At 40.2% G+C, this 13,186-nt stretch overlaps 1 protein-coding gene across 22 annotated transcripts in view; it reads left to right on the forward strand.

The window, feature by feature from the left end:
* LOC120752454 (protein bicaudal D homolog 1) overlaps nucleotides 1–13,186 on the forward strand; it is a 282,990-nt gene that overhangs the window by 90,393 nt on the left and 179,411 nt on the right. For 2 of the 22 annotated variants that reach the window (XM_058420423.1, XM_058420420.1), the window contains one exon: nucleotides 3,664–4,929. The exons of 12 other annotated variants lie outside the window; for them this stretch is intronic. Coding sequence is in view for 3 of the 10 variants with exons in the window: in XM_058420420.1 (XP_058276403.1) it covers nucleotides 3,664–3,693 (30 nt within the window). In the remaining 7 variants the exon portion in view is untranslated. Of the gene's footprint in view, nucleotides 1–332; nucleotides 421–2,295; nucleotides 2,326–3,663; nucleotides 4,930–5,150; nucleotides 5,236–9,503; nucleotides 9,781–9,807; nucleotides 11,161–13,186 lie in introns of those variants that run through there. 8 more of the 22 variants (XR_009207804.1, XR_009207805.1, XR_009207803.1 and 5 more) reach the window with 8 other exon arrangements.

Consider the following 13,186-nt stretch of genomic DNA (forward strand, 5'->3'; position numbering starts at 1 on the left):
GGGTTGGGCCATCAGGACTGCTGATACCTGAAGATCCAGTCCCAGTGTGTGAGGATAGTAGGGGATGCCAGGGAAAGCATTTTTGTACAATATCCCTGTTTCTCAGGTATCACACACCAGTGGCTGCTTGGATATTGGGCTAGCAGCTCTCTGAACTTGTCAAAACATTTTTTTTGTTGTTGTTTGTGGCCTCTACATTTTTAAAAAGCATAACTTTTCTGCCTTGCATTTATTTCTAGATGAGGAAGCCCTCTTAAGAACTTTTTGTGCTGACTCACTCTTTTCTGTATTAATTTGCTGGTTAAAAATAACTTGGGCTTTTGTCTATTCAGGTGGTGTGGAGTAAGATGGTTTTTGGCATTGCTGGGATTTAGCTGTGTTGCCAGTTTTTACAGAATCCTTGCAGTGTGATCTGGACACTCAGGAGCAAGAGCCCAGGAGCTGTGTTGTCTAGTACCTTGTGACTTCATTCATTTACCTGAGATTAAGTGGGAAAGGAAGAATGCCCTGGGTGCCAGACTTTCTGAAACTTGAGTCCAAAAGCTTAAGCAGCCTTCCAGATAAAGCAAAGGCATAAGGAAAAGGTGAAATTTTTGATCCAAGTCCTCATTGCCTCAGTGCATAAGCAAATAGGGTATAAATTGTGGTGACATAACTAATAAAGAATATTAAACTATGAACGAAGGTAAATTTGTTGCCCCTCTTCCAGTTAATTTCCTTTGATTTTTTTTTTTTTTTTTTTTTTTTTTTTTTTTTAAATATCCTGAGTTTTCAGTTAAAAAAAAGTTAAGGCTTCTCTGAGAGACTGTTGTTCTTCCCAGTCATTCAGTGTTAGAATGTGCTTGGTGTGAAAAACGCCAGTCACTTGTTTTAAAATTTTAAAAGTTTAATAGTAATAAAATGGTTATACAAATAGTAATAGAATTAGAGTAATAAAAAATTGAACAATTAGGGTTAGGACAATATGAGACAATTAAAACAAAGTAACAGACATGTGGGTGCCTTTCTGGGCAAAAAGCTCTGAAAAAGGACACCCTTAACAAAGGATTATCTCTTAAAAGCAATAGCCTGTTGAATATTCATAAATTTCATACATGATGCATACATTCCATTCAAACAAAGAATTGTCTCTGGTTAGTGTCACTTTTTTCCCTTAATCTCTATGGCGTCTTCAGGGCTGATCAAGGCAGGAGAAGTTAGTCTCTTCTGATAAGGAAGTAATAAATTCTTTTTCTCTTATTTACATTTTCTTGTGGCTGCTATATCTTTGTATTTCCTCCCTCTCTTAAAAACCACATAATTTCTATTTTAACTACAAAAGCCACATTTTAACTACAAATCTACATTTACCATACTATCAAAACGTTAATACAACATTACTAATCAATACAACATAATAGAAATAGTAAATATCTTGCATAGAGCCGTATTATATGCACTTTTTACACTGGTATTTGTTGAATGTTTTATGCCTTCAGTACTCATTGGGATCTCATTGGGATTACAGAACAGGAATCTGGATGTATTCCCAGCCATCAGTACACAAGTGGTGTGGTGACATTTCTCCTCTTCTGGGAATCCACACGTGCACTGTAGCCCTGCATGATTGTACCTTCTGTTGTTGATTTTCTCCTGTTCCCTGCATATGGATGTATCACTGCCTGTTTTCCTTCCTCCTAAATTTTTTTGCTCATTATTAAGCAGTATATAATGGATGGCACTAACTGGTCATTGATTCAGGGATGAGATCCACCAAACAAAGCTGAAAAATCCAATGATCTCTACTGGAGCATAGGGAAACTCATGAGTGCTAATCACACGTGGACAGTAATTATCAGCCAAGGTGCTCGAGCTTCAACATCTGCTCTTATTTGTTCAAAACTCACATTTATTTTCAGTCTATTTTTTTTTTTTTCTTGTCTTTTAATCAATACTGATTTATTTGTAAGGGTTTCTCCTGGGATTTAGTAGGTAATTTTGGGAAACAGGATTTCCCTTTTCCTGGGGATATGTCTTGGCTGCCAGGACACGGAGCATTGCCTGTGACCTGACCCCAGAAGTGCATTATTTGAGGTGCAGTCAGAGTGAGATGGAGCAAAACACATCTAAATTATGCCTTTAGATTGTAAGCAACTGCTGAAGAGATTTTTGGCAAAAATCCCCCACCAAACAAAAAGAAATAAACTGTGTAGAATCAAAACCTATGAAACCCTGAAAAATGAGGGAAGTCAGCATCTTTGGGGTTTATATTTTTGTGCTTTTTATGCTGGTATTTTCTCATTTGTATTCATTCAGGCTACATCTTACAAAACTGAAGTCTGTTCTGCGTGGCAACCTGAGGCTGTCCTTAAGTATGGTCCTCTGTGGGGCAGGTTCTTCTCTGTAGTTCCCCACTTCTGCCTCAAAACCTCAAACTCATTACCAGTTTGTCATTGGTATGAAATCATGAGTAACTTCTTGGCTCCCGTCATCTGTACTAATTGTGCTTTCTACAACAAACTCTGTTCTCAAGGGGAAAATTTATAAGAGGAAGGTGACAGAAGGGTGAACAGCAAGAGCCTCAAACATGCTGCCTTTTTTTCTCCCTTTGCCCTTATTACAATATATGACACAAGCTGGCTATTTTTAGTTATTCTCAACAGTCAGTGCCAGTCAGCATCCAGGAGGTGGGCAGCAAGTCAGGCAGGGGTCAGACAGTGTTATCACCCTTTCATTGTGATGGTCAAATCCACTCTTAAGCTTCAGGATTGAGAGAAGTGCACTTTTGCTGGCAAATGTTTTAGATGTGTACGTGCAGATGCCCATACATAATCAGAGCTTTGCTGCTTCTATGATGTTATTGTTAAAAAAACCCCATAAAATAGGTAGGACTAGATATGAATGCAATTTTTGCCTTCATTGCCTATTCGTTCTGCCTATGTAGCCTTTCCTCTCCTGAAGCACAGTGTGTTGGCTCTTTCAGCTAAATATGCCTTGAAGGCATCATCATAGAGCTGTGATTTTTCACTTCAGTGCAATGGTCTGGCTGTCTGCTCTGATACTCGCTGTGAACTCTGAGGGAAGAGTGGCTGTGGCATTACAGTGTCAGCTTGGAGTGGGGTGGGTTAAAAATGGGTCATTTCCCACCAGTCCCACACACCTAGTCACGAAAAGGGCATCCAGAGGCAATGCTTTTCTCTAACGCAACACTGTGAGGTTTGGCTTGTGATACAGGGGTTTTTTTGCATTTGTTTCTTGGGGTCCTTTGTGTGTCTCGTTTTCCCCGAGGGAAGTGGCAACACAATAGCCCTAAGAAGATACGGGATTCTGGTTTTTGCTTAGTAGCTGGATGTGATTAAAGTGGCAAGGGCAAAATTCTGGGTCAGAGCGGAGGAAGGAAAGCGTTTCTTTCGCAAACGGTTTCTCTCAACATGCTATGACTATCTGCCCTTCCCAGATGAGGCACACAGAGAGATGTATGAGATAAGCAGGGAAGAAAAAGTAAAAAATTCCAAAAAATAGGTATGGATGGGGGTTGGTTGTCAAATAAATGGAAATGTATTAAAGGGAAAACTTGATATTTTGACTTGAGATCAAGTCAGCAAAAAGGTTTCCTAAAGTCGCTCTGTCTTGGCATGCTCCACAAATCTGAGAAGAAACCAATGTCCTTGTTTTGTTATCCAGGACATAGATGCAATGAGGAACAAGGACTGAATCTGCAGACCCCTTTGCAAGATGTTCATAGGGTGTAGAGCTGGAGCTCACCTTATTTTGGCGGCAATTCCCATTGCCTTTTTACTGCACAGTAAGTTGCTAAGAAGCAAACAAAGCAAGGACAAAGACTCTACAGCTAATTAAAGTGAGAAAGTGGTATGTTTAATTCAGTGCTGGGCAACAGAGTAACCTCCCAAAGATGTGCGAAAATCACAGGGCTCTGGCTCTCTATTTATCTACAAAATCTTATATATTCATATAATCATTCAACATGCCCATACAGATTTATTGCCTGGCCCTGTCTACTCCCTGCTTTGTAGTGAAATGAGCTGACAGCCCTTTCAAGCCTGTGCAGCCCCTCACTCAAATTGGGTTGGTGGGTTTTGAAATGGGTCAGTGGTCCCTTAGGATGAAGTCAGGAACGCCTTCCTTGAAGTGAACTTTTCACCTTTGTCTTTGTTGGCAGGTCCTCTGGCCCCTTGGGTGGTGTCCATAGTCTCCTGCCTGGTTCTGAGTGGTTTCAGGGCCCAGGTGCAGCTATGGTTCCTTCATCTTCACAGTGGCTCATCTTTCTTGTCTCCTTCTACAAACACAACTAAGTCAAACAAATGATATATTGTCTTAGCTCTAACTAGTTCCATCTGCTAGTAATTAACCATCCTACATTGCTTGTACTCTTCTAACTAAACGCTTAATCAATATAAATTGCTTCTATCCCTCTAGCTAAAATCTTAACTTTTTAACCCCTTAACTCAGCTAAGCAGATAAGACACAGATGTAGATTTATATATGGGTGGTGTGTTCTTGATATTAATTTTATTGAAGATCTTTGAGTCATCATCAGAATAATTTAGTTTTGGAAGCTAGGATGTACAGCTCTTTTTCATGCAACTTGGTTTGCCAGTGCTCTATAAATGTCAGTGGTGATCTGAAGTCAGCCCTTTGACAGCTTTCATGTATTCTTTTTGCATTTTTATGTTTTTATCCATTGTAAACACTTAAAAAAAGCCTATTATGAGTTTTGCATTGCCGTTTTTCTTGCCCTCTTGAATTTGACTTACTCTTTCTTCTTTTCCTACCTAATTTCTTCCAACCAAATCAAACCATTGTGAGATGGAGCTTTATGCCAGTCGTAACTGCCGTAACTCTTGTTTTAAAATAAATCACTTTATCAGCTGTAAGTGAAATTGAACTTTAAATTGCTAATAGAGTTTAAAAACACATCTGTATTCTTAGTCTGCTTGACATTATATTAACATCTTCAAAGGAAAGAAGTAATGACACTATGTTTTGAAGTTTAAAAAGTGAAAAAATTCTGTAGTATTAGGAAGGAAAAATAAAACTAAACAAGTCTTTAAACTTAAAATGAGAGAGGCACAGCCTTGGTATTTCTGTTTAAGAAAACCTCCACCTTTTAGCATTTTATTGAGAGTAATGAACTCTTATTTTGTGGTCAGCTCTAACACAGGGCAGCTGCACCCCCTGCCTTGTACTGAATTCAGGCTGTGGGTTGTCTGGGTGAGCTAAGGACCAATTTTCAGAAATTCAGTGCATGCTATTACCCAGCTTCTCGCTGCAGCTATCAAAAAGGTAAGGCAAATCAACCACCAGCTCAGCTTCAGCAACATTTATGGAAATTAATTATTCTTTTACCGTATGCTTTGGGGAATCATATTTCCTTTTCGTACCCAGTTATTGCATGTTCCAAAATGAGTTCCCCTACCATTGTCTGTATTTTTGTTCTTAGCTGCATTCAGAAATATCAAAGATACTGATTCTTGGCACAGTCAGAATAACCACTGCTACAGCCTCTAAGTAGCTCTGTGCCTCGAGGCAGAAAGAACCAGGATCACCTATTTAAAGACAGGATAGTAAGTAAAAAATGTTGGGTTTTGACTGCAGCTGGAAAGCTCTTTGCTTTCCTGTTGCAAATATATTGAAGATTGTTTTTATCCCTGTTGTCATTTCATTAAAAATCCTGGCAATAACTCAGGGTGAATTAGAGATAATCTTTCTTTCCATCAAGAAGCAAATGCAAAGACCGGTTTATCATTCTGTTTTTCGTATCATGTTGCACTGACCTCTTCCTCAGGGGTTGTAAGCAAGTCCAAGGCAAAACCAAAATAGGCTGGTCTCTTCTTTATTGCATGCTCCTGCTTAAGGAAATTTAGCCATGACTATTTCTTTTCTGTCTAATACTGCAGCAAAATATATAAACTACATCTGTTACCAGCTACACCATCTTGCAGTACTTGTCTTATTACTGAAACCTAAAACCACAGTCAGTTTTTGTTACATGTGCTTAAGTATTTTTCTTTAACAGGGCTTTTTTAATGCCGAGCTTTGTAAGGAAATTACTTCTCTTAGTTGTGCCTTGTAATAGTGGAGGCAGCTCTAAGCAACATTCCCATCTGAGGTCTGGAAGGTCAAGTTATTTATGAATCTAGTGCTGCAGCTGAAAAACAGTTCAGGCCCTATAAAGGTGTAATTCAATGGCATGGTAAAATGGGTTGTGAAAACAACAGCAAAGTAAAATACACACATGTCACTTCCTCCACTGGAGCACATAATTCAGGGTCTGTTGGGATGAGGAGCCATGTGCCTTCTCTTCTGGCTTTCTCTTTCCCTGTCCTGTCTGTAATCCATTACAGACTTTCATTATTTCAGCATGATTGGGGTTAACTTCTAACCATGATTTGTTGCTGCTTTCTCTCATGAATACAGCTGTTTTTTCAGCTAGGATATTCTCCAGCTAGATTGAGATTTTTATTTTTTTTCTTGCTGTAATTTTCAGTTTATCATGTGGGGTTTTATTGCACAGCCTTGATAGCCTATTATTGTTCAACCAAGGGTGAGGAAAATTAATTTGGTCCGAGGGAAATTGTATATGAAGTAGACATTTTGATTATGGTTTTAGGAAGCACTTTCTTGTTCTCCAGAAGGTAGAGTAAAAAAAAAAAAAAAATTAAGAATAAAAGTAGCATTTTCATTGTGTTCACTACTTTTCATTTAGAGAATACTAATAAGCATTGAAACAGAAATTTCTGACCCTTCAGCAGAGTGCACCTTTACTGTGAAGTATCTCTCACCCTCAGCTTTTCTCCTGTGCTGCAGCTCCTGCTGATGTGTGGTGTTCATGCAGTTGAGCAGCAAGTCCACTGTAGTACTAATATCCAGAATTTTCACATACCTTGGAGTGAGAAGCTTTGCTGAAAGATAAAAATGTAATTTATTTCAAGACTTTCTGCAGCTAGATAAAGAATAAGTGAGTTCTTTTAATAGCAGCGATCGTTTCCCCAAGGTGAACGTTTTTCTATACTTACCTACTTTATTTTTCTCAGAAGAGGCCTCAGACTGCCTTTAGAGCAAATTGTTCCTCACATATCATTGTCACACAGCCTCAGCCACGTCTCAGCCCTTCTCTTACGACCAGCCAGGTTTAAGATGTAGCTGTCCTGGGAGGTTTGCCTGTGATGCTGGAGATGTGTCTGGGTGTGCTGAGCTCCCTCCTGCATGGCTGGGCTTTCAGAGGGCACTGATTGCAAGAAATGTGCTGCTAGCAGAAGTTTCCTGTGCTGTTGAGTGGCTGGGTAGCAGCACTTGGGGCTTATTTGCAGAGGATTTTCACTCCCAGAGGAGATGGATGAATTTCCTGTGGCTCCAGAGTGGCTTTTCTAGGAGTGGATAAACAGAACAGCAGTCGAGTTATGAGGGGACGTGGATGGGAAAGAAAACCAAAAGCACTAATAGAGCATCTTTCCTGATTAAGGTAATGAACTTGAAGAGGTTGTATCTGGGCCTTGTCTCTGGATTGATGGGATGCTAGGCTTTTGGTTTTTTGTAAAGATCGCTGCTGTGTAAGGCAGGATTGGAGCTGGTGTTTTAAGAGGAGCGAGCTAATAATAAAACAAGGGATGTTCAAAGCTGATTCCAGCTTTTTCTTCAGCCAGGAAATGGCTTTTGCAGATGTCTCTCATTGTTTCTGAGTATAGGGAGAGCTATACATATGTCTTCTCCTGTGGACTCAAACATCTTTGCTGTTCATCCTGTCCCAGGAGGACTGTCTTCCTTTCATTACCTGTGCTTTATTGCACATTGAGATAATTACTGCATTATTGACTTACAGTGTATTTTACAGCTTTATACTTTTAATAATTTTATGCCTTACTCAGGCTAGATACATGCATTTCAACGGTTTTTGGTGTAAAAATAGCCTGAAGGCAAACTCAGGCACGTACTGCATCTTCAATTTCGTTAAGAATTTCCTTATTCAGGGAATGCAGTGTTTATGCCCTCCAGCACTGTGCCATTATAGAAAAATCACCATCCCTCAGCTTTGTGTGCTTCCCCTGACTGAAGGGTGTTAAACCTCGGAGCCATTGCCAAAAAATGAATGCAAGATTTGCACTGAACTGAAGCTCTGCAGCACAGAAAACATTTCCAAGCTTTTACATTGCAGGAGTTACCCCAGAAAGCTTTTTTTTTTTTTTTTCCCCTGTAAGGTACAGCCAGCTGGCTTCAAGAAGCATCTTACTTGGTGCCAGACCAGACTTGAAAAACTCTGCTCCAGTGGTCTTATTTGCTTTCTTCTTTTCTAATGTTTTTTGTGAGGGATAAGTTTTCAAGACCTTAAGTGCTTGTGCTTTCCGCCCCCCCCCCTTTGACATCAGCTGAGCCATATCTAGCACATATATTTGCGTCATTGTTTGAAAATTGCTAGTAAACATTTCTCCATGTTGTTGTTTAACCACTTGCATGTGGCATACTAAGTCAAAGGAAAAAACAACCACACAAACCCTCAGTGCTTCTCTTTTTCACTCTGTAGAACTGAATGAATTTTCTTGTCCTCTGTGTGCAACGCTTCACTTAGAGCTCACAAATGGAGTTTTTAGCTCTTAATGGTAATAGTGATAAAACCAATTCTTTTTTTTTTGAAAAGACTCTGCTGTGCTTTGTAGGCAGGGAAGTTCTTCAGTAACTGCTGTAATTAAAACCTTTCTCCTTTGGAACATATGGCAGGATGGGATAAACAGGCAGGAAGAAGGAAGCTTTGTGAGAAACACACAGTGGGGGAAAAAGTGCTTTGGTTGGAGAGAGAAGCAGTTTTATTAATTCAAAAAGTGCCCAAACCAGCCATGTTTGCCTTCTGTGGCTGAGATTTGCTCCCTATGAATGCAGTCACACATGTTGTGGCTGGGCCCACTAAGCATGCTCTAAACTTGTCTTTTTTATGGGTAAGATGAAGGTGCATGTGCAGTTCAAGATCATCGTCTCCAAAAGAGCATCCTGCCTACAAAGAAACCCAACCCAAGGTAGCTACTGGCAGACAAAGTAGCAGAAATGAGCTATCTCTGTATGGGATTTCCTTTTAGAACCACTAACATTATCCTGGTGGACAGTCCATAATCTTTGATTCCACAGGAAACAAACAAACAAAAAAATTATGCCTTACCCTCAGAATGTTGTATTTCATAGGAGAGTAGTTTTCTAATCTTATGGAAGTGATAAAGATCATGTCTATAAGCAAGGTCTAGTGATGCCTGGTGCTGCCATCTGTTCAGCTCCCTGCCTGCTTGGTGAGATAATTTTACCAGTCTGTTCCTATAACACACACTTATTCATATGAGGGATAAAATACCGTGGAAATAAATTCTGTTTGCAATAATACTATTTTTTTTAACCGGGACATGTTTTTTCTACCTCTCTGTATAAATGCATGCATTGTTTTGCCTGCTACTAGAAAATCTGCGCTGTTTTAGATGTGCTCTAATTTAAGGTGTTTAATTTTTAATGAGATGATTTTTTTTCAGGTAATGGGATGTTGAGGCGCTGAGAATCGGATCTCCATTTTTAGTAACCGGCTGCCCTCTTGCATTTTTTTGGTTTCTTTGACACTTGGTGATCTGTGTGAGATGAGGGAGGAAATTTGTATTGCGTCTTAAAGCTCAGAAATTCCTGGGATTCTTGTACCTCTAACACTAACTGAACTATACTGCTTTCCCTACCCAAAGTTCAAAAATCGTAGTCTTCTTTCCAGTGCTGCTGATATTGAAGAGCTTTTGACAGAGCTGATATGAATATGTTTGATTTTTTTCTTTTCTTTGTATATTGCAGAAGAAGACCCAGACTCTGTCAGATAGCCACTCTCTCACCATGGATTTTCTGTGCTTAAACATGGAAATCGCTAGCAACGCCCAGCACTTTCCCTGATGGAGTATTTAAAAAATATCCCATCCTTTTTTTGGTTTGTTTATTCAATTACAGGGCATTACAAATGTCTTTTTGAAGAAAGGTTTTAAGAAATCCCTTCTACATAAACTCTTCTCTTCCATCTCCCATTTACTTTCAAAGCTGTGTACCAATGCTAAATCCCAGCTTCTAATTGAGATTCCAGGCAGGAAAAGTTCCATCACTGGCTTTTGTTCTCCTGTGAAAGCCCATACTAATGGAAACTGCCTTACATAAACCAGACCCCTTTCACCTTGGTAAACAAAGAGGAGTTGCTGTTTGAAAGGAGTCCCGTGGCATTTCGGTGTTTTCCGGGAGCTGTGCTGAGCCTTGACTCTGACTCTCCGGGAGCGGTTCTTGCCCAGCAGCGCTGGCGGGGTGATGGAACAGCGGCACTGCCACGAGTGGGGAGATCTCCGAGCCTCGCCCAGGGCTTCCCCCAGCCCTGGGGCTTTGTGCGGAGCCTGGCAGAGAGGGATGGTGCCCGACCGCAGGGTGCGGGGAAAGAGCTGTGCCACAGGCTGGTGTGGGCTGTGACCCCTGGTGCCCTCCTCCCCTGCCCTTCCAGCCTTGCGCTGAGCAGAAACACGGAACCCTCTTCAAAGCTCACCAAACTGACTGGGTGTGAAAGCTTCCGATTTGAATTTCTTCCCTGATTGTCCTGGAGCTGGGTCAGACTTAGGAGCTGTGTGTGGAAGAAAGGGGGTGATGCTGGAGCTTGTGCCAGCGGGTATCTCTTACCGCAGTCTGTTATACCTAAGTGAAATGTGTGAAGGCAAAAATAAGATTTGTTTGTGATTGGTCAAGTTCTGACTAGATTTGATTTATTACCCTTCATAGCAAGCAAACGTTCAGGGCCTTGTCACCCCACACCCACCCCTTATTATAATATATACAACAGGATATGTATCATATGTCGTATATTATGATTGATCGTTTCCATTGTATGCTTATAACGTGGGTTGATTAACACACACTAGCTGGTGTATGTTAAAAAAATGCATTCTCAGCCATGATCTTAAAATGAAGGGAGAACTTGTGAGAAAATTTTAGTTTTAAAAAAAAGGCATTTGATTGCCATAAGATATCATGAGGCTCAGATTATTAGAGACTGGTTTGTCTCTCTGTCTGTGAGACAGACAATACAGTAACAGAGACTGCTGCTATTGGTCTGTTTTTGTTATTAGGGCGAGATATTTTCTTCTGTTTTAGCAAATAAATAAACACCTCGAAGCATTTGTCAAGACTGATATATGAATGCATTTTATTGATCAGGTTTGGCAAAGGATCAACTTGCCAAACTAGCTTTTTTTATTATTATTATTTCTTTGCAACTTTGAATTTAGCTATTAAACATTATTTTTCCTTAACCCCTATTTAACCCAAATGTCAGATATTGGGGAGACATTAGTATTTGATGCAGGTTCAGCACACTGAACTGTTCAAAAAATGGTGAATAAGAAGGAAAAGTTGGAGGGGCAAAAGAACAAAACATTTTGACAATCTTTAGTGGGAAGAAAAAGGACCAGAAATGGTAGTGAGAGCAAAAATGGAATTGGTGGTGATGTTAGGTGATGTTTTTATTGCTGAGTTTAGAACAAATCAGGGCAGGATAAGCTTTCAGTACAATGTTTAGATTTAAGAAAAGATTTACTGGAATTTCTGTGTCACCCAAGCACTTCCCAGAGAGAATGAGAAAAAAAGAAAATGAGAGTCAGCACTTGTTGTGCTACAACAGCTCCAATCGCTTAATGGGATGGACTGAGGAAAATATTTAGGCTTTGTGCTATGTTTATTTACAAAAATGGTCCTGGTAGAAGGACTTGTGATACTGTAGTGTGCTGAGCCAATTAACCAGAGCACATCTGCATTCTGTCTAGATGCTCTTGAGTCTCAGCTAATCTCTGAGGGACTCAAGAGTGTGGGGGGAAATAATTTAGGATTCAAAGGCTCATGTCTTGTCCTTTTGTTGCTGTGTGAGAGCTGTCTTCAAAAGCTTCCTATTTAGTGATGATAGCTGGAAAGGTCCCCAGGGAAAGTGATGATTCCCACTTTCTGAGGACCAAGGCCAGAAATGGATTTTTAGCTTAAACTTGAAGCTTTCAACTGCGTGTAGAAAGAATTCCTTAACTTTATGGAAACACAGAGGTTTTGACTTGGTATCTCTCAAGATGCATGATCAATGTCTCTGATTTGAAATGGGAGTTTTCTTTTCCTTGAGCAGCTCAGCTCTCTTCCCTGTGCCTGCTGCAGCTACAGCATTCCTGCAGCAGACACCAAACTGCTGCAAAGCAATGGCCACCCTACTCTGGAACATTAAAAGAAGTAGTACTTAATTTTCATATCCTGGGGTGGTTTGGCCACTTGATCTCAAGGAGCCTCCATTAACTGAGGGAGGGTGAAGGCAAAGAACAGGCAGATGTGGCTGCAGGGTTAATTTTTCTCCCTGTTGTTTCTGTCTTTCCCAAGAGGTACTGTACAGGTTGAAGAAAAATTACCTTTGTTATGGAAGTTCTGATGTGATTGAAGGCAGAGGCTATTAAACAAGGGGTAATGCGCTGCCAAAAGCTGTGATTACACTAGAAGTTCTGTTTGGGGGACCTTTCCCATCCTGCCCTTGTATTTGGCAATGTCCTACATTATCCTGCACATTATCCTGCTGTGTGCTGTGAATTCCATGATCCATACACATACTTATAGGGAGGCACACAGGATCAGGAAGATGCCAGGTCAGTTCTCTGATGAGAATTATGCTGGGTAGACTCACCCTCAGAATGATAACTAAGAGCCCAAGGAATTGTTGCAGCCTGGATTGTTTTCCCTATAGGCACCGGTAGCAGTATTTTAGTGATGAAAAACCTGACAATAGTCCACAACTGCGTAGGTATGACATAGAATATATTGATCAGTTTACGAAGGAGAGTTCATAAACTGCATCTTATTCCTGTTGCGTGTCTGAATTCTGACCCGGTTCAAGTGTGATGTTGGTTTTGTTCCCTGAGGTTGGCTGTCACTTTATTAGATTGATTATTCTGCTGCATTTTTTTGCAGCACATAACTGAATTCTGTTGTCCTGTATCAGGCCATTGGGCATACAACAGAATCAGAACTAAAAAACTTGCATTTCAGTAGTTATTTGCTGAAACTGATACTTCATTGCATTAGTAATGGTGGCATGCTCAGGTCATGGTTGAGTGCTTTAAGGACTCAGAGAAAATTTAAGAACACTGTAATGAATTTGGAGCCATCCTCTAATGTTTCATTG

The sequence above is a fragment of the Hirundo rustica genome, chromosome 4 (genome assembly GCF_015227805.2).
Source record: "Hirundo rustica isolate bHirRus1 chromosome 4, bHirRus1.pri.v3, whole genome shotgun sequence".
Taxonomy (NCBI): Eukaryota; Metazoa; Chordata; class Aves; order Passeriformes; family Hirundinidae; genus Hirundo; species Hirundo rustica.